The sequence below is a fragment of the Hoplias malabaricus genome, chromosome 16 (assembly GCF_029633855.1).
Source record: "Hoplias malabaricus isolate fHopMal1 chromosome 16, fHopMal1.hap1, whole genome shotgun sequence".
In the NCBI taxonomy this organism is placed as follows: Eukaryota; Metazoa; Chordata; class Actinopteri; order Characiformes; family Erythrinidae; genus Hoplias; species Hoplias malabaricus.
Window position 1 is genome coordinate 15,509,928 of NC_089815.1, and position 21,968 is coordinate 15,531,895.

At 37.8% G+C, this 21,968-nt stretch overlaps 1 protein-coding gene across 3 annotated transcripts; it reads left to right on the forward strand.

Moving 5' to 3' along the window:
- The first annotated feature begins 91 nt into the window (after window positions 1-91).
- Window positions 92-20,465, forward strand: stil (STIL centriolar assembly protein). Of its 3 annotated transcripts, none has more exons than XM_066648288.1 (17): window positions 92-384; window positions 2,797-2,883; window positions 4,367-4,474; window positions 4,566-4,681; window positions 4,772-4,953; window positions 8,028-8,281; window positions 8,406-8,489; window positions 9,057-9,143; window positions 11,864-12,011; window positions 12,864-12,973; window positions 13,112-13,232; window positions 13,611-14,648; window positions 16,306-16,450; window positions 16,860-17,064; window positions 17,584-17,728; window positions 17,877-18,151; window positions 19,193-20,464. In XM_066648288.1, exons 2-17 carry the CDS (start codon window positions 2,798-2,800, stop codon window positions 19,932-19,934), a joined length of 3,846 nt encoding a protein of 1,281 aa, XP_066504385.1. In that variant the 5' UTR covers window positions 92-384; window position 2,797; the 3' UTR covers window positions 19,935-20,464. The 3 variants fall into 3 exon arrangements, with proteins under 3 accessions (XP_066504385.1, XP_066504386.1, XP_066504387.1); XM_066648289.1 differs by having other exon boundaries at window positions 13,115-13,232; XM_066648290.1 differs by lacking the exons at window positions 92-384; window positions 2,797-2,883; window positions 4,367-4,474; window positions 4,566-4,681; window positions 4,772-4,953 and adding an exon at window positions 5,901-6,403 and having other exon boundaries at window positions 19,193-20,465.
- The last annotated feature ends 1,503 nt before the right edge of the window (window positions 20,466-21,968 follow it).

Here is a 21,968-nt window from a genome sequence, read left to right on the forward strand (position 1 = left end):
GAAAGCTGCCTATTGGTTGAGCTGCGGCGTTTCTGCGCTGCCATTGGTTAACCACGCTGAACCGCCATTGGAACTTAGAAACAGCGCCACAATTTATTTTCGAGTCAGGAAGGCGTTTGTTTTGTTTTCGCTGACAACACGTTTCACCGAAGTTTGCTGGGATACGAAGCAGTTATCGGGAGAAGTGAACCATTAACTAATTTCTCCAGCCCCAAGACCCGTTTGCCGCGTTTGATACCGCTTTGTGGCGAAAACTGAACCAGTTCGAGTGAATATTAGCCGCATAGCCTGTGAGGGTGGAGCAGCTACTTCAACACTGCGTAAGAACAGCGATGAAAAGGTCGCGATTTCACATGGATTTGAACACGGATTAAGTCATAGCAGGTAAATAAAATGTTTTTAAATTGCCCAGAGTATATACTCTTAATTCACGTTTGAATGTTACAACTTTTCGACCTGTGCTACTAAAGTGCCGCGTTGTCAGATTTGACCAACTTGCTATGCTAACGTTACTCTGCCTATAACCTACGTTTGTTTTGTGTATGTACTTACCATGTTAATGTAATCTTGCCATGTCAATGTACTAAAACATTATAGGAGCACCATTTGTCTCACACGTTATTTTTCAAAATATTATGTATTGCGAACATTTAGAAAGCAAACTGCAGTGAATTTATTTTCCCATTTAAACCGTACAAGTGCTCTATTTTGTTAGCCCCCCTTTCACCCTGCTCGTCATCGGTCAGGACCAACTCAAGGCATGTTTATTTGGTACTAGATAATTCTCAGCACTGCATTCACACTGAAGTTTTAGTGGTGGGTTAGTGTGTGCTGCTGTGGCAGTAGTGGATCAGACACAGCAGTGCAGCTTACGTTTAAACCTTTCAATGTGTGCATTTACGTGCATTGAATGATCTGATCATAATAGTATTTCTGCAGTTATTTGTTTGTGATGTAATGTAAACAGCTTACTTACATTTTTAGAGTGGAATAAGAAATCTGAGAGAGAGCTTGATTTTAGCAAGCTAATTGGTATTTTCAGTGCATGTAGACTACTCTCATGCCCAGATTTCTTTTGGTTTTCTCTGTCTGCTCATGATTGCAAATGTAGAGTGTAGAGATATCTCAGACACATTCTGAAGTTCTCCACTTGCTCCCACCTGTCCTTATTACGCATGTCCCGTCTGCACTCTCCTCTTTCTGTAACGGATGTATATAGGCCTTTATGCTGCATCCAAGAAAAGCTGCCTTTGCAGCTGTGTAGAGAAAGATTGCAGTAGGACGTTTGTCACACCTTCCTGTGATTATTAGCTGCTGCAAAGCAGATATTGAATTATTGAAGTTTTTCCATTAACTTATTTCCCAAGTGCATGTAAACACTTTGATTGAATTAGGGTGCCTACACACTAGAGGCTGACGGAGAAATAGAAACGCTGTCCTTAAATGTATTTCAGTTAGAATGCTGCATTGGCTCTGACAGAATACAAACCTGCCTATATGCAGTTAATGACACTCCATCAAGTGTCAGAAAAGTTAAAAGCATTTAAGAATGGAGGAAACCCTAAGTGGGGCAGTGCATTTATACCAAGTTTTGGATTTAGCCAGATTAACAAAATATATAGCTTTACTACTTTGTGCGGCAGCTTGGCACTGTGTGTGTGTTTGTATTGTGGTCTGTCAGGTTTTTGTCTGGTTCCATATATCCTTGATTCATTCATTCATTATCTGTAACCACTTATCCTATTCAGGATCGCAGTGGGTCTGGAGCCTACCCGGAATCACTGGGCGCAAGGCTGGAACACACCCTGGAGGGGGTGTCAGTCCTTCTACATATATACTTCCAGTTGTAAAATGTCTGGTTTCCAGCTGTATTTTGAGCTACAAACCCCGCCCCTTGCTCCAGCCATATACTGGAATTCTATAGGCGTCTACCACATTGTCTAGCGTGTAGGCACTCTTACTCACAACATCTGATTTTGTTCAGTTATCTAATAACTGAGTGCATGTAAACTGTGAAGAAGCTGTGGATTTAATCCTCAATCACTAGCTAAACTGTCCATACCAAGAGTAGGAATATAATTAGTGCATATATATATATTTAGGCTTTTTAGTGGTGAATAAAATGTGTTTGTTGGCAGTGGCATGACCTGTTTGGATATTTAGCCTATAAGATACTTTTCAGAAATATTACCCCTTATATTTTGCAAGGGCCACCATGCAGTGATGCATGCTAATGTCATTAAACTGTTTGAAACTTGCCAAGTTGAGCACAGTGGAGTGATTGTGAGTTCAGTTTGAGCGGCCAAAGATCTAACTAGCTGATAAGCATCAGCTAACAACAAAAACAACATAAACACAGAAGTAAAGATGATCATACATGTCACCAGACAGGTTGCTTTAACATGATATCAGTGAGCAGGTATGATTTGGGTGCTGGATTCTCAGTGCTGCAGTGACACTTAAGTGGTGATGTGTATTATGCTGGTACAAGTGGATCAGACAGTATTGCTGCTGGAGATTTTGTCCATATAGCCCAGGCCTAGCAGTATTGCTGAGAAATGATTTTCTTGGGTCCTTGTTTTAATTTTTTAAATTTTTTTACATTAAGCTGGGTTAAGCTTTTAAAAGTTAACTTTCTTAGAAATAAGATTAGCATGATTTTCCATTTGTGTTTATGATATTTTAGGTTTTTCTCTCTTTTGTGTTCTTTCTTGCTTTTCTATTTCCAAAAGCTTAACCAGTTTTATCAAGTTGTGTTCAATTTCTCTTAATTTTGGTGTGTTGTATGTGATAAAGGATGAATAGCATTCAGGTGAATCTGCAAGGCTTGCCCTCCCACGTTTTGGAAGCAGTGTTCAGGCCTGATACAGTACAAAACCCCAGGTAAAGCCTTTTTTTTTTTTTTTTTTTTTTTGTCTTTTGCAGCTTGTTCTCAAATTTTGATACTTAAGCTCATCTAAGGCTATGTTCACACAGCAGGTAAAAGTGGCCCAAATCTGATTATTTTATTTTATTTTTTTCACACTGTCTATATAATGTGACTTATACCTGACATCAGTCTGAACGGATCACACTCCTAAACTGACCCACATGTGCAAAAGGACGAAGCTCTTACATTAAACACAGAGTATTAATTAAAGACTTTTAAGAATATTAAAACATGAACTCAAGTTTCTTTCGCTCTAAGCGCAAATTTGTCAACTCTCCCGTAAACATGTCATCTCAAAAGCAAGAGAGGATAAGGCATTTCCCTAAAAAAAACACCTAAAAAAAAATGTAGTCCATTGATCATTCTCAATGGCTGGAGTGGCATAACACAGATAGGATATGAATCAGATCTAAACACCGCATATGAAAGCAGCCCAAAACTCATTTTAAAAAGTCAGATTCAATGCGATGTGTGCTGTTTACGCAGCCACACAAACGACACATCCATGTCACAAATGAAGAAACTAGGGCTGGACAATAATTCAATATCAATATATATCACAATATAAATATAATATCCTAATTGTTTCAATAACAATGATTTTTAAACACATTTATTTACAGCATCAGTCACTGACTGACGTTCATTACAGGGCACTGCCGTCAGTTCATGGCACTTGAGCTTCACATAGGGCCTGCCCCAATTTCTTCCACAAAATTTCAATTGTTTAAATCCTACACCTAAACCCTAAGGTTGCTGTGGCCGTTTATGGTCCGATCCGTACTTCAGCTTCTTCCTTTCAAATTCTTCATCTACTGCATACTCAAATGGAACAGAATAACTCTATGAAATCACCTGTTTACTTTCAGAGTACAGCACCATATCTGGCCTCAGTGTTGTTAACGCAGTGCACTCTGGGACCTGTATTTATTTATTTATTTATTTTTATTTATTTATATTTTAAATCTACATACATCCACCAGGAAATTCCAATATTATGTTTCATCCCATCTAACAATATTTATAGCCTGCACATGCTCTTGAATACATACCCCGTCATGCACAAACCTCCACTACTACAACCGCTACAGACACCTTGAGGAGTTTATTGTCCAGAAAACATGCTAAAACCTTTAGCATAAAGGCTTTGTCAATATTAATACTGACAATACAAGTGGTTTAGGTTTGTCAGTGCTGTCTTGTTTTTCCTGTCAATATTTCTCTTTTTTTATTGTTCATATCAATATCGGAATTATATCATATCGAAAGAAGCTAAGAAATATATTGTGATATAAATTTTGACCATATCGTACAGCCCTAGAAGAAACAGAACAGATTTTGGCCACTTTTACCAGCCGTGTAACGTAGCCTAAGTCTCATGTTCCCAAGTTGCTTAAAATTTTACATAATATTGTATATTTTATTCTTTTATTTTAGGTCATCAGAGAGCTGCATGGGTCCTTTGATATTTCCCAAATCTAAAATGCATCTCTGGGACCCAACTCCTAACGGTGATCCTGTCAGGCTTCATCTTTCTCTGTATAGGTGAGAGTTTGATTGTTGTTTTCTGAGATCACCTGCATGTTTTTTTTTCAGGTTTTCTCTTTCTGATATACTGTGTTTTGACATGTTTCAGAAACCCCAGAGTGCTTCTCATGGAAAAAGCATTACGCTTGGCTCACCGACATGCTAGGCAGAGTAATATGCCTCAGTTTTCTTGTTTCTTTATTGGGGCATTAGCTGTAGACAGTGGTGAGTACTGTTCAGTATCTTAAATCTTTCTGTCTGTAATTTAAAATTCACAATAAATGAATAATAACCAGTATGTTTTTTGCTTTGTAGACGAAGAAGGAGTGACATTAACCCTGGATAGGTTTGACCCAGGCAGAGAGCAGCCTGGTTGCTCTGTGAAGAGTCCAACTGCCCTCCTCCCAGGAGACATTCTTATGCCTTGTTTATTTGAAGCGCAGCCTGTTTCTGACAGCACTGTGTACTCTGCAGATGAATACGACATTGCATTTAAGGTAATTGGACTCGGCAACATCTGGGACTTGTTTTGTAGGGGCAAGCCAATTTTTTTTAAACAATCTCCCTGTCACAGTACTCAAACTTACCCTCCTTGTTTGTGCATAACTGCTCAAGCGTGCAAGGGTGTAGTGAACTAACTTGTGAAATTTTCCCCAACATGTCCTCTTGTAAGTCCACATCAGATGACATTTCATAAAGGGAATTGTCCACTGCAAGCCTTTGAAATTTTTCTAATAAACCAGGCAGCTAAAATACTGAGAAACATTAATTCTTTAAGTGTAACTACAGTCTTTGTTTCATCATTACCATTGACACGATTTTAGTTATGTTTTTTAAATATGCTGAAGTTAGGAAAATACCCTGTTTAACACTGCAGATACTACTGAAATGACATTCAAGTAACACATTATGATCATGACTGAGCTGACAAAATTAGATTTTAATTGTGATGATTTTAATGCTACTGAATTTGTGAAGCTTTTTTTTAATTTTACAGGGTCTCCTTGGATCCTTTTAATAAATTTGTTTAAATGTAATGAAAACAGATTGGTTAACCCCAATTTTGCACCATAGTTAAGCCAACTTTAAGGCAATCAGTACTAAACACATTAGTTTGAAATCATAGGCGGGTCTAGCACCTAGTGTGTCTAGCATGCCAGCAGCCCTAACAATAAGAAAAAAATATTTATTTCTTTTTAAATTATTATTGTAATTATTTTAACTGTTTGTCTTTGATAAGCTTTTAAATGTTTCGCTTTAAGGTGAAAATGTTAAAAACATAAATGATACAGTTAAATATAATGTTTTAACAATGAACATGCAGTACATTGTGAACCCCTTGCTTCACAAATAATATGATCTACTTTTTCTCTCCTTCACCCCGCTTGTAGCTGCGCCAAGAGCACCAACAGTCAGCGCAGTAGCGGCAGTCCAGATTTACTGTACTGAATCACAGAACACTCTTTATGTTGTTATCAAATTATAGAAGATATGAGACATATGATGCACAGCTCCAGACTTGTATGTGTGAAAGGGGCCAGGATCAGATGAGAGCATAAGGTCAAAATGGCATGACTTCATTGCCAACAGTAGGGTGACCAGATGCCCTGGAAAAGCCAAGACAGTCTGGAGTTTTGAGTAGTGGTGCTGAATCCCGACCTCCGTCTTGTATTTTTGAAAAGTATCTGATAAAATGAACAGGCTAATAGGAGTGCTCTCTGTATGTTCTATAAAATCACCTGATATAAAATCTCTGATTGTTTTTATGTATGTAAAGCGATTTTGAGTACCCTGAAAAGAGCTAGTTGCAGTCACACAGCTCCAGGGACCTGGAGGTTGTGAGTTCAAGTCCCACTCCGGTGACTGTCTGTGATGAGTTTGCTGAGCTCTCCTTTGTGGGCTTCCTCGGTGCTCCGGTTTCCTCCCACGGTCCAAAAACACACATTGGTAGGTGGATTGGCAACTTGTGTGTGTGTGTGTGTGTGTGTGTGTGTGTGATCCTGTGAAGGACTGGCTCCCCCTCCAGAGGGTGTTCCTGCCTTTGCGCCCAGTGATTCTGGGTAGGTTCCGGACCCACCACAACCCTGAACTGCATAAGTGGTTACACACAATGAATGAAAAGAGCTATATAAATAAAAATGTATTATTAACTATCAGTGATTCCCACATACATATATTTTTCTTATATCAAACCAGATAATGGAGAATGCATTTGCAAATCATCAAAGTGCACATTTTAAAGGAAGGCCTTATGGTTGTACATCATTAAAAAATATAAACTATATGTAACAAATACAGACAGTGCCTTACCTATAGATTGGGAAAATCCTTAACATAGTTGTAATAACGTTTAACGTTTTCTATCACTGAGGTGCCAGAGTAAAAGGATCCACCCTTTTAGGGTCAACACTTTAATTACCAGTAAGTAACAAGAGCGGAAAAAAGTGCAAAATCATGTATATTTTGAGGAGAAGTGAAGGAGAGAAATTCTGGTGTGTTTATGCATGTTTTCAGTTCTATGCAAGTTACACATTTTAAAGAGAGAACAGCTGCAAGAGAAGCTTTTCCCTCCTCTTGCTAGCTTGAGGGTGGATATTTTAGCTGTGACTTTCTCTAAACCTGGCAGTTACTACAACCTGTCAGTAACAGATGTCCTTACTGTAGGTTGTTCTTTCCTCAGGGAGAGGCAATTATTCATCCATTATCTGTAACCGCTTATCCAATTTAGGGTCGCGGGGGGTCCAGAGTCTACCTGGAATCATCGGGCGCAAGGCGGGAATACACCCTGGAGGGGACGCCAGTCCTTCACAGGGCAACACAGACACACACACATTCACTCACACACTCACACCTACGGACACTTTCGAGTCGCCAATCCACCTGCAACGTGTGTTTTTGGACTGTCGGAGGAAACCCACGCGGACACGGGGAGAACACACCAACTCCTCACAGGGCAATTATTCAGTCAAAGCCAAATGTTCTTAAGCCAGCCAATATGCATTTTTATAAAGGTACTTTTATTTAATACACTTGCCATAAAGAAATCAGAGTGTGTTCTGATAAATGTCTCTTTGTATTAATATTAGGGCTGTATTATATAGAGGAAAAATAATATCTTAATATTTTAATAATAATATCCAATAATAGTTGATGTTTAAGTTACAATAAAAAAAAAGAACTAATGAAAAAAAAGGAAATGTGTTATGGATTGACACTGCTTTTTTCATATTTTCATAGTAGTACTTTGATTTAATTTCTTAAACCGATATTTGTGAAGGTTTCAATTTAAAAAATGAATTGGACTTTTTAATCAGATACAATTTTGCTTCTTGAAAAGTGGACCAAATGTTTTCATAAAACAGTTCTACAGAATCTGTACAGTAGACAAATCAGTACAAACAAAACAAAATGTGAATGAATGAGTGGCTGTAAGTGTGTAATGGGCTTGCTGGCAGACTCTGTACACACCACAAACCTGAATGGGATAAAGTGATTAGAGAAAATAAATTAATGAATTACTGTTGTTATTATCATCATTATATATTTTGGAACATTTTGCCTTTTTTTCCAGATGCTCCAACATTGCTGTAGCAGCAGAGAAACACTTGATTTGTCCAAGCTACTGATCATCCGTGCTAGTCTCAGCTGTGTGGAGAACATGGACAGACTCATCTTTGGGCTGCGCTGGGCAGTTGTGACACTCGCCAACACCCTTGAGGCCGTTCCTGTGCGGCCAGTGTCTATAATCCCTACTGCATTGGCCAGAAGTCTGAGTAGTCAAGCCAGCATGACTCAGCCTGTGCTGCCCACGAATAGGAAACGAGGGTGAGGCTTGCTGAAATTAACTGATTTTATTTATAAATTCACTGTTAATTTATTATATCAGAATAAATAATGGTTGGTTGTATTATTTGGAAGTTCATTGGCTTTGCTTTGTCTGCATGTCTAGATTCATGACCATGGACCAAACCCGCAAACTGCTCCTTATGCTGGAGTCGGACCCTAAGGTCTACACTCTCCCTCTTGTAGGAGTGTAAGTAACTTCATTCCTGATGAAACACGTGTTTCAAGTTTGAATGGACATTGCAGAATGTATGTAGGCTGTATAGCGTGCTATGATCTGAGTTGCCATGACCCATCAAAAACTCAGATGTAGTTGTGTATACATGTAGGTGGTATGATCTTGGGCATGACATTCAGTTCTTTTTATTACGAAATGTAAAAAAAATAAATAAATAAAAAAGTCCTTGTTTGTCAAAGTTTTTGCAGAGAATGAGTTTATTGTTCGCCAGCTTTGTCAGTCTTGTTCAAAGTAGTGGATTACCTATTGTTGTCTACCTGAGATTACTTAGCAAATGATATGCTGGCACCGTTACAAACTGTGATAAATGAGTTTGTAACCTGTAGGCTAGCTTTTTATGTAAGAATAATTTTGAGCTTTGAATTTTGTCCTTTTTAATGTTTGCTTTGTGTTGTTTTAGTTGTACTGTAATTCAATCTTCATTAATTATACCCTTGCTGAAAGTCTTTAGGGATTTGTCTAACTGATGAATGGTTCGTTATTGAAGGTTAATGGAGTTACTGTCTTCTTTTGTGCCAGATGGCTTAGTGGGGTTACACACATTCATAATCCTGTGGTGTGGGTGTGGTGTCTGAGGTACCTGTACAACTCCTCCCTCCAGGACAGGTGAGTGCTTCAGCCATCTGTTTACCTGGCCTAGAAGGTAATTTAGCTTTATGTACATTTCTAATAGTATAGTGACCAAGATGGTCTTTTATAAATATGAAAATCTCTTTGGATGGTTATTTATTTATTAATTTGGCTTGTCAAAGCCAAATTAGTTTTTCAAAATCTTCTTCTTCTTCTTCTTTATATGGCTTGTCAAAGCCAATTACTCTTTTTTAAAATCATCTTCTTGTTATTGTTATTTATGTTTTTTTGCGATGCTACTCATCCTAAGGTTTTCAAGTTATAACCTGTATCCAATTACATTGTTTGTGTTTTTTGGAGCGATCCGACCTACATATTTCAGAATACATATTTCCGGTGTGTGGTGAGTCAGTCAGATTTCAGACCTATCACACTCATCTGTCTGACTTTATCCCTCCATTCATCTGAATGGGCACCGCTAGAATAGGTGATGTCATAATCCACTCTAACTCAGGTGCCTTTTAAAAGGCATTTTTCAGCTAAACATTTTCTTCTGAAATGCTTATACTTCAGTTACACTTTAAATGTTAGGAAGATTTCCCCTTTCTAACACTTATAAATATCAAATCATTTCACTGTAGAGTTTTTAACTGTAGAGTTTTTGAGTGTTTGTTCGGGAGTTTCCCAGGCCCCATAGGTTTGAATGTATTTTTTTGACAGGGTGAGCACACATTCTTCAAAATGCTTGTGTGTTTTACACTGCCAACACTGTCAATCGATTTGGTGCAAAAATGTACAGGTTGAGCAAGAATTGTTCTTTTTTTTTTTGCAATGTGGGTTACGGTTCATACAGCGCTCATTCCATCAGGACATGGTACCCTAATAGGAAATGTATGGTGGAACTTTCCAGAATACTGACATTTAACTGCCACTCTTAAACACACTCATAGACAATACACATAGTGCCTAACTGTTCGCATTGCTAAAGCAGTATATTCTCCTTGAGAAGTGCTCAGTCCAGAGTGGAGCTCCTATGATCCCACCTTCTGTCCAATCATTTTACAGTCCACCGTGTGGCCAGGTTTACAAACAGCCACACAGCCATGAAATGGCCAAGTGAACATAGTTAATGTTATATTTTACCGGACCAAAAAAGCCCCACTGGCCTTCTAAAAATCTCCTTGACGAGAAAGGTTTAAAAGGTTTAGGCAGTTTACAAGCAGCAACACGGTATATAGCCAGAGCTGGCTAATTTCCTCTTGAACAGGTAACAGCAAATCATTCTGAAAAATATAGAAGTACAGGTGCCTATGAATAGATTAAAAGGAGTTAACACCATATAAAGAAAGTGAGGCATATCGACGTTTGAAAGGTGTTAGGACTGGGTTTTGTGTGTTTTATACGAAGAAGATAAATAACAAGATTGAAAAGTGATAACTTTTTAAAGAAATTGATGCAGGTATGTGTGTGTTAAAGAAATTAAGGAATAATAATTGTGTTTGAAAAGCCTCTCATATTCACCTATTTAAGGTGGAATGGACAACTCAAGCTTGGTAGTATACAGTAAATATTAGCCTTTCACTAGTAGGTAGATGTTTTAGTGACATGATGTACACTTTGTTGTGTGTTTTAAATGGATAAAATGGGAAATAAGTGTTTTAAAACGAGTTTTGTTTATAAAAATTACTGCTAGCTTTAGCTTTGCATAGCTGTTTAAAGTAGAAATGAGTATTCAATAAGAAGCTGGACAAAAACGCAAATAAGATTCTTAAACTCACTCTTAAGGTGGAACTAAATGCTTGAATAGGAAAATTGTGAATAATTGGTTGAATAATACAATTGGTTTGTATATTTTTGTAGCGGATAAAGTGGAATAACAGTTGCTTCAAAAAATTTCAAAAGCTATAGCGCTAGTTTCAGCTCTTACGTTGGAACAGACAATTGAAGAACCAAGGACTCATAAAAGGACACGTAAGGTGGAATGAAAAGTTTGACTACAAAAATTGTGGATAAGAAGGTGTGCCTTCTAAACAACATTAATGGTGGACGTAAAAATAATGCTAAGTAACACCAGCCTTGTTTAGTCAAAATATTTTAGGTGGATTTGAACAGTAAAGGCTTGTAAATGCTGGGAAATGGCAGCCACATGCTCACGTTTTTTTGCATACGTAGATGTTTTGAAATGATGAACACTTGTCTGTGTAAATGTGTTGATTATGGTAAATTCTTCTTAGCTATGACAGCCCAAGTTTATAAACTCGTCTCTTGCTTGTTCGTTCAGTTTTCATGAACCTGGCAAACTGCTCCAGCTTCACGTCTGGGGAGGAGGGGGAGGACGCAGACGGCTCTCTCCACTGTTTTGAAGCTGTATTATAGTTCCGATTTTAAATGCTTGGTGTCAGTATTACAGATTGCTCCTTTAAGCTAGAGGCCTAAATAAGGAGGCGTTTTTTAAATGTGTCCATTTCTATGAAGTGGTCGTTTATTTAATGTGGGAGTCTAAATAAAATGGCTGATTTTCTTTTAAAGGTGGTGTTCAATATGTTTTATCACCAAATAAAATGACAAATTTAACCTCATAGCTATTAAGCAGCATATAACCCAATGTTGCATCAATGTTAGCAATATGTAATTCAAAAGCCAAATTCAAATTTGTTCACAAACTTTCCCTCTCTAGTTTATTTATAGTAATTTGATTGTAAATTGTAACATTTTGCATTGTCTGCTTCTACTCAGTCAATATGTTTGTTTTTCAGAGTGATGTCTGAAAGTGATGCATTTTTGGTGGTTCTCTATTCTCTCACCCACCGAGAACCTGAATTCTACCAGTGCAAACTGCATGGTGGACCAGCGCACCTGAGCTTTCAACTCCTTACCAGCACAGAATCTATCACATTTTACAAGGTTTGTTGGAGGAAATCATAATGACACTATGCCTTTCTCTACAAATTTAAATCTCTTCTCTGTTTACATGTAATTAACATTTTAATCAACCTGTTTCCTGAGCTGTATATTTTTGATTTGATGAACTGGAGAATGTGGAAGGAACAATTAATGAGTGAATTCTAATAGAGTGTGATAATGGAGTACTGCGTAAAAATCAGAAACTCATCATTTATTATTTCTAATCAAAATGGTCATAAATTACATCTTAGTCATTTAATTAGGTATCTACATGTGGGGCAACAGGTAGTGTTGCTGTTACACAGCTCCAGGGTCCTGGGGTTGTGGGTTCAAGTCCCTCTCAGGGTGACTGACTGACTGAGGAGTTTGGTTTGTTCTGTGGGTGCTCTGGTGCTACTCAGAAGTCTCTATAGATATGAATGTTTGAGTGTGTCTCATCCTACAGGGTGTGTTCACACTTTGTGGCCTGTAATTGCTTGTAGGCTCCGGATCCAAGGTGATCCTGAACTGGATAAGTGGTTACAGTGGTTACAGACAATGAATAAATTAATGAATAATCCACCTGCATAAAGTATAGAAAAGTTTCTGAAAAGAAAGCTCAAAAATTTATTAAAATATATACCGAAAATGAGACTTCAAACTATTTCTATGACCTGGTAGATAACCAAAAGTTTTTCGATTAGACAAACTACACTTTCATCTTTGAGGAACATGAGAAAATCTTCATTCGTATCTGAAAAAAGTCTACATGATGTTCTGTCCATCATTCTTATGCTATGGGTCTGAATGGATCTGAAATCAAATATATATTGGATATTGGAATAGAAAAGTGATTTTTGTCTGTGTCAATAGAATGTAGAACCATCAGAGGGACGCTCTTTGCTGTTTGAGCTGCGTTCTGAGAATCAGAGTATGGAGGCTGAGCTTTTTACTGAAGTAATGCATCATTCAGCACTATCAAGGTACATTTAAAGTTTATTTGAATAATAGTTGTAACTTTAAGTCCTGCTGCATATTTTATTTCATTAATGAGTGCTAACCTGAGGAAAATATTTGTAAAGTATATTAATATTTTTAATGAGAAATATATCTTTTCTCAGCAGTGCTAGAGCAGAGACTACAGCCCAGAACAAACTGTCAGCCAGTGATCATGACTCGGGAGTCGAAGATGAGGATCTTTCTCCCAGGCCTTCTCCTAATCCTCATCCTGTCAGCCACCAGGTCTTGAATTCAGTTAAAGTGTTTATGATCTAGGCTATTTATGCATGCAGCATAAATGTTGTTCTTTTTGAGTTGTCATAATTAATCAAATATCTTCAGTCTATATAAGTTGACAGGTGACAATACATCTTTTAAATTCTGAAACTGATTTAATTCAGACTTACAGAGAAATGTTCATGGATTGGTTTCCTAGACAGGGACGTATCCTAGTCCTGAACTACACAGCATACTTAATGGCGATCAACCATTAAAAACACAGTGTAGCATGATTTGTTATTAATCATCAAAACAATTAGTACCAAATATAGAAAAATTGTTGAATATAGTATTAATTAAATCTAATATAATCAAGTTATCAACCTTAATTTATTTCCCCAGTCTAGACATGTCCAGCCCTCAGTTCCCGAACTTTCTATGATAGCAGATGTCAGCTTCCTTGATGGAAAGACTGTAGAATCATATGACTACACAAACCTTCATTTTGCTCAAGCAACTACTCAGCAGAGGAGCTGTAGAACCACTAAACAGCACCCTAGACTACAACCCACATCTCGGAGCAGCACGGCTGGGCCTCCTCCAATCAGGAAACCACTGACACCAGTGCTGTCCCAGCCAAAAATCAGTAGACATCAGACCACCTCAGGACACCAAACACCAAAACCTACATTGGACAGGAAATCCATTCCTTCCACAGGACCAAGATCAAGCCATGGTTCCTCAGCTTCCTCTACTTCTTCCAAAAATGGCTCTTCACCAAATGGCTCACTCCATCAGCTAATGCAGAGATCTGGGCAAGATTTAGTGAATAATCCCCACTCCCATTCGTCCGCACCATCTGGGCCAGCAATATCAAACCATAGCAGCTCTAGAAAAGCTTCCATCGTACCTGAACATACCCCTTTGCCTCATCCATCTCAGCATAGACTTTTCCACAGCACTCCTGCCATCAACACTTGCAACTGCTGCTCTGCTCATCATGGCCATGTGCCTGTTTACCAAAGCAGTGCCTGGCAAGGGACTCCTCTTCACCCTGCACATATACATGTGGCCTCTAGCAGCCCGATCCCCTCCCCTGCTGAAAGCAATTTGCATGCAGACTGCTGTCCTTCTCCTACATGCGCATCTTTAGGCTGTCATATGTCCCCACCCAAGAGCCCTGTTTGCCATGCCAGTGTTCCCCTACATTATTCTCCATCACTCGGGGGACACGTCTCAAGAATTGGCTCCAGCAATGGAGTTTTAGAGCAGTCAGCCCCTGTCTGCCAGGCCAACTGTTGTCAACTGCAGTCAGGCTGTATTGGCCAGCCTGGTTCTGCAGCAGTGTCTCCACTAGAGGGCAAAATGGACCTTCTTCCTGCAGATGCTTATAGGATGCTAATGCAACAGGACCAGCAGCTCAAGCAAATGCAGGCCCAGGTTTGTACACTATGGACTATAGTACTTTTGGAACTATTATAGCAGTTGCCAGATTTGAACTTAATGAAGTACATTGCTGTATGTTTAATATTCAAATAATTATTTATTTGCTTTGCACCCATCTGTTGGGTTCATGCACACCACTTCAAATATCATCCTTCACATAGACTATCGAAGGAGGTTTCTGTCACTGCTTGACATATTGTGTAAAGAAATAGACAAATATATTATATGCTACAAACACTGAGTTGAATTTAGTTTATACTTTTCAAGTCCTTTTTTTACGATCCCAGATATATGTTTTGTACATAGAATGTGTATGTATAGGTGTATAAATAGCATATATAAAATAGCATTTAAAGAAATATTGCAGATTATTGTTAGCTGTGACAGTACAGCAATTCTAATATAACTGGTTTTTAAAAATGTGTTTGTGTCCCATGGTATCATTTTAATTTAAAGAATTTTAAGGTTAAATAATAATTGTCAAACTATTCCAGTGCAACACTACAGGAGTAAATCTGAAGCACCCAGCAGGAAATTTATCAAAATGGTCTATTAAAGATTATGGATAAAATTGAGAGGAGAATGTTTTAATAAGCCAATAGGCTGTTATTACTGGAAATATAAGTTTTCAGAATTTGTAACATCATAGGATAATCATTCAAGTAGTTTATATCTTAAAATATAATTTTATGTTAAATGAAATTAAGGGGAGTGGGGTTTAACTTGCACAATTGTGTGATTTTCATTATGGCTAGGTTTATTTGGCTTTGCAGCTCACCTCTGGTTGACAGAACTGTATTCAGAAACCATGTGTGCACTCATGACACATTCTGCTCTTTAAGTGTGGGTGAATTTAGTACGAATATCCTATTTCATGTCCAAAAGCCATTGAGACTGACTGAGATGCTGAAGTTTCTCCAGAAATAAGTTGTTGCTCTTTCCACCCTGTTAGCTATGACTCCCCCAGTCACACTCACTGACTCCCAAGTGACAGGGTGAAAGCGAGCATGTGCTTCCTCTGAGACACAAGCCACTGCTTTTTTACAAATTGCAACTAATTTAGATCAACTGGAACTTCCAAGATCTGTCACATCTCCTAACAGAAGTTGTGCTGGCTAGCACTGTGTGCCCTGTAATGAAGGGAAAAGAGGATCAGCTCCTAGCCAGGGTTTTTCAACCAAAATATTTGTTACTGTACAATGGTACAATTGAGTAGTATGAGTCTAAGTCTAGGTGGGGGGGGGGGGGGGGGCAGCAGCATTTTTAGAAAATAAAAATACAATTTTTTGTAAAGAACCAATCAATAACTACTAGTAATTATACGTGTTGTTAATATTGTGTGTTCTACGCTTAACTATTTCCATATCTTGGTATTTACATTTACCATCCAGTGCCAGGTTTATCTAACCATTTAACAGATTCATCCAGTGATTGGAATGTAGCAAGTCAATATACATTTTAATATTAAGAAAAACATTTGTATGTATTTGTTTTGTATATAGTATAGTTTGGATTCACATATTGCATATTTAATTAGTTTTTAACAATTTTCATGGCTTCCTAAGACTATTTCATTGTTTCTTTTTTAAGAGCATATTTATGGATGTACATAGGTCATGCATTTTAGCTCTTTATGTTTTTTGTCACTTAGATCCAGAAGCTTCTTGAAGCCCAAAATAAAGTATACGAGCCATTGCAAGCATCAAAGGAAGAACATCAGCAGGAGCAAGCTGTTCAAACATCAGCATTTTCTGAACTCCAAAAGAGGACGAGTGTTAGCATTGCAGTAGGAACAGGTGCTGAAAAAGCCTTCCAGTCATGGCAACCTGTTGTCATTTTGTGTGTTGTATAGTTTAATGTCTGGGATTTCTTAGTTTATTATGTGTGTTGCATATCCACATACAAGGGTGGGCAATCTTATCTGCAAATGGCCAGTGTGGCTGCTGGTTTTTGTTCCAACCAACCAGGAGATCACATGATGAGTTGTTTTACTGAGACCAACTAATTAAAGGCATGAAATCAGGTGTGCTCTGGCCTGAATGGACTAAAATCCAGCAGCCACACCGGGCCTTTGCGGATAAGATTGCCCAACCCTGTTCTAATGTGAAGTGTACCTTAGTATTGCTGTGTAAATAAAATTGCTTGAGGTACAAAGTGGGTAATCAGGTCAACTAGTGCACGTGACACATGTGATTATTCTCATAGGTGCCAGTTTGTTTTGGGGTGCTCTTGATGAGGACTCGTCACATGATGATCAGTCTCTTGATTGTCATCCTGAGGCTGAGTGGGCGACCAGTGGCAATGACCATAGCACAGTCTCTTCAAGACTTTGCTCTGAGGAAGGCCACCAGAGTAGAGAAGAAGCGGGTTCTTTAACACCTCAACATTCCACAAGATCACCTCAAGACATGTATGAGATTTTATATATATATATATGACCCTATCTCATGGACACCAGCTAATTTCTTATAAAATTAAGGTTATTATTAAATGTTGAAATATTGCTGAGTATTTGATTGAATTTAGCCATGGGAGCATTAGCGAAGTCATGTATTAATGTTGGATGGCTGGTGCTAGATCAGAAACACCACTACTCATTCCAATCTGTTTAATTGTACTCCATCACTTCAGAGAATGTAGATCCACTGCTCAGCTGTCACAGTGCATGCCCATTGTTGGCATTGAACATGATCTTTAGCCTTTGTGTAGATATCCCATTTCATTTTATGCTTCTCTATTTAATTTATACAAGCTGGGTGTGTACAACTTAATGTCTGGATCCACAGCAGTGCATTCAATAGTAGTTTAATTTAAAACTTTTTGGACGTATTGCAGAATTCTAAAGCAAGGGCTCAACTGGAAAATTTTAAGGAGAAATGTAAGTGCAATAAATAGTATAGCTATAATATTTCCTCTATTTATTTTCCAGCACACCAAATATAATAATGGCTTCTTTCCAAAGTTCTGTGCTGGGGGAGAGTGCTAGCATGTATTACCGTTCTCAGTCTCCAGACAAAGAGGATCTCACTGAAGATATTGAAATACCAGATCAGAGATTTTATCAGCATTTACTGGTAAGATCTTTCTCTTGTTTTAGGACTTGAGTTAAATACCTTTGTGTTATCTATAATTAAAATATAGCTTGACAATATAGCTTTTGGCATTTTAGCAATATACAGTTGTTTCTCAGGAAAAAAAAACAACGCTCCAATCACTTTACAGGGTCAAGTGAAGAGTCGTCTTCAGGATTCTGTGTCCAAAGACAAAGCCGTGGAACAAGACATGCATGATCCTCAACATAGATTGAGTCTATCACCCAGATGTTCACCACCAAACGGACACATACCCAAGGAGCAGAGCCCAGAGAAAAGTGCTGCTGTTTCAGGGCAGGATCAGGTGCTGAGTGCGACACTAAAACGACTTCACCACCTTGGAGTGACCATGGATCTGGACTCTCACTCGGAACAGGCCAGCCGCAATACTGTGGAGAGCGCTAGGTAAATGAAGGAGGTCTTGGGCCTCTTTACATACTTGAAATGTTTACTGTGATACTGGGCTAAAAAAATTCTAATGTTCCCAGACCCTTGATGTAGTCAATCAGTTAAGGCATATTTTGGCTGGGATTGTGATTCTTAAGATTTGCACCAAAGCTACAAGAATTAACAATGTGGTTAACAATAGAAGCTTAACATTAACTTAATATTGTGTAACTTATGTATCTAAATCTTCACATATTTTTCACTGTACTGCCCATGGCACTATAAAAGGGACCACATATGTAAATAGAAACGTTTCATAGATTAATGTAAATGTGTTAAATGCAAAAGGCAGCTAGGCAGCAAAAGTGCAGACAGTGAAAAGAATGATGGATGTAAAGGACTGGTCGTTTATTTAAAGCTACTGAGGAAGAAATTCTCTGCTTGTGTTTGGACAGTTAATTTTAGCATCCTTTTTTTTTTTTTTTTTTTTTTTTTTTTTTTTAAATTTATACATATATATATATATATATATATATATATATATATATATAAAAGTGTCAGTTTTTTTAATCCCTGTGCATTTTTATTATCTGATAAATATTTAAATTTTAATATAATGATAATTCGATAAAGGCATTAAAAGCATGTGGTGTATTCATTCCACAATGTTACATGCAATTTTCCAGATTTTTTGGGGGGAGTTATCGGTATTACCTGGTATAGAGAAATTCATCGTAATAAGTTTTCTTTTGTCTGTGTCACCCAGACCTATATATAAGGTACTTTTTACTTGAGAGCTACTGTAGCATTTTTAGCTCCAGTGTGAAAAACCATCATCAAAAAAAATTATTTCAGGCTCCAAACTTGTCTTGACTGATCAGCTGTTTTTGAAGCAAGTTTGTATCTGCTTAAATTATTTTTAAATTGGAATGATTCCAATGTACCTAGTCTTATGCACTTTTCTTAAAAATACATATTTTTAATCTTGACAAACAAAATTTATTTTAGTATGTCCACTTTCTACTGCAATCCTTAACCTTACAATTTTTTTTTGTTCAGCACCCTGGCTTGCATAAACCCTGAAGCAGTCATTCCGAGGCTTGCTCTTTCTGAGCCAGTTGGGACAAGTATCTGGGGGCTCAGTGGTGGGGCTGATCTGAGCTTGGAGGCCAACGCCATCGCCCTGAAATACCTGAGTGACTCTCAGTTGTCCCGACTCTCCCTAGGAGGCCAGATACCTGGAGCTCGATCAAACCCTGGTGCTGTGCTTTTTGGAAAATCTCCATTGGATAAGAGTAGTGTAGGCATGAGCATATGGTCTCCAAGCAACATGTCTTTAGCCACATGCATGTACATGAAGAGATATGGATTAATTGAAGGTGGAAATAGTAGTGAAGAGGAAGATGATGGTAAGAAGACTCAGACACAGCGACTTCAGTCAGATTCAGCTCTTGGGTGCTCCCTGCAATTTAACGATTCAGAAAATGTCAGAAAACACAGGGAAAATATGGCTGGTTTTATTCTGAAAAACAAAACTAACAAGCAGAATGAATCCATTCCCGAAGAACTTGCTTATCCTCAACACTCCCCAAGCCAATTAATACAAGACTTGCATCCCAAAATGCAACTTCTGATGAATGGTAAGACAAGCTCAGGCAAGGAGAACAATTTAAAACTCCTTCTTCAGCGCCGTGCCTCTTTGTCAGACAACCAGATGGGTTCACCATTTTCTGAGGCTCAGGGGTCTGTTGGAAATTTTCTGGATCTCAGCAGGTTACGTCAGCTCCCTAAACTCTTCTAAAGAATAACATGTCATCAGGTGTCTTATTCTGCAGATGGATCCAGCAGGGGGAGTTTTTTTTCTTTTCCTTTTTGTTACTTAATTTAAAAACATATTCTGCATTCTATATATGTTGAAAGGTGTCATTTGGTTACCCGTTTCCCTCTCCTGTCTTCCAAATAATGTTTTACCAACATTAGTTTAATGTTTTTCCTGATGCCTGTATATTATGTAATGCTATTATAAAGCTGTTTTTTTAAGCTTTATTTGTTTTAAATGTGTCCATGTGCTGAGTCTAAATTTATGTAATGCATTTTCCTTGCTCCTTTTTGATATTTCACTGAAATTACTGTGCATTACAGTATCTGTTTGTTTTTACTCTGCAAATTGTTTTAGGATGAATTGGGGAACCTTTCAGAATGTATGGAGCAATTATTTTGTAATTTTTATTTTTTTAAACTAATTTCACATATTTTGGAAACCCCAGCTTCCATTTCTATTTGATGTTATATATATATATATATTTGAATGTCACTGTTTTTAAATCTTTTTCTTTTTTATTACTCACAATTAAATTCTTTGGGCAGATTTTCTTTGTACATTCATTTACCAATCATAAGGTCAAAGGTCAAACTTCATAGCATTGCTGTACATTTTCAAAATACCCTGTACATTACGATAATTAGGGGCGGGTGGCATGGTGGTGCAGCAGGTAGTGTCGCAGTCACCACGGACCTGGAAGTTGTGGGTTCAAGTCCAGCTCCAAGTGACTGTGAGGAGTTTGTGTTCTCCCCGTCTCTGTTTGGGTTTCCTCCGGTTTCCTCCCATGGTCCAAAAACATACGTTGGTAGGTGGATTGGCTACTCAAGTAAACGTAGGTGTGTCGCCCTGTGAAGGACTGGCGTCCCCTCCAGGGTGTGTTCCCGCCTTGCGCTCAGTGATTTCGGGTAGGCTCCAGACCTACCGTGACCCTGAACTGGAAGAATGGTTACTGATAATTAATTACAATAATTAGTCGTTCTGAGATGTAATAAAGGAGCTGAACAATTTGTTCCACATTTAAATACAAATACGCTGGTTCTCATTTAGGTGACAATTACAATTGAAGACAGAAAAACTCTTTATAAAATTCAAAAGATGTTTCCTCACCATTTGCTAGCTCTCCAGTCTGTTTGCATGCTGGTACAATTGTTTTATGAAGCCCCAGTGTCAGTAAACAAGTGTAAAAAAAAAAAATAAATAAATAAAACGCCCAAAGAGGGTTGGTCAGACATGCTGGGCTTTTGCTCTCTGCTCACGACACAAAAATGACAGAGCTCGCCAAAGCTTGAGATTCATGAAAACGAATGAGGATAATGTTTTACTGTTCCATAGGTGGGTAATATTGACTTATTTTGCTGTATAACATTTATTTAGGTAGGAATCCACTAAATTATGGAAACTGCTAATTGTAAACAGCGAAAGTGCTACAAAACAAAACTTGACAAAAAAAAATGAGTTTCTGTGGTAATTCGAACAGTGATTAAAAACTTCAGCCATGAGAAAATCTTTTCTCCTCAAACATGAGAAAAAAGTTTTTCTCCTCAAACATACCATTCCACCTTAAAAGACACAGTGCTTCTGAATGTAAAGTAACTAACTATAAAAATTTGATTAACCAAAAAATTAAAACCCTGATTCCAAAAACCAAACACAAAGAAGGATATCTGGCAAGAATATAGTACATTATTATCTTAATTTGGCTTTCACAAGACAATACAGAATGAGAAACTGAATTAATGTTCTTGGATTTTTTTTACTTTTTTTTTTTGGATTACTTTTTTACTTTTGTTTTTTAGAACTCACAAATGCAAAGAAGAAACCAAATATAAATAAGATTCAGATACACAGCTGCATTCTCTGGGCCCCAGCTCATTTAAATGTCCTGAGGTAAAGTGGAAACGTTCCCTGGGGTCTGACAAAGCAAAATGTGAAATTTTATTTGTAAATAATGGATTATGCATCCTCTGGGTTAAAGAGGAGAGGGACCGTCCAGCTTGTTATAAGATCACAGTT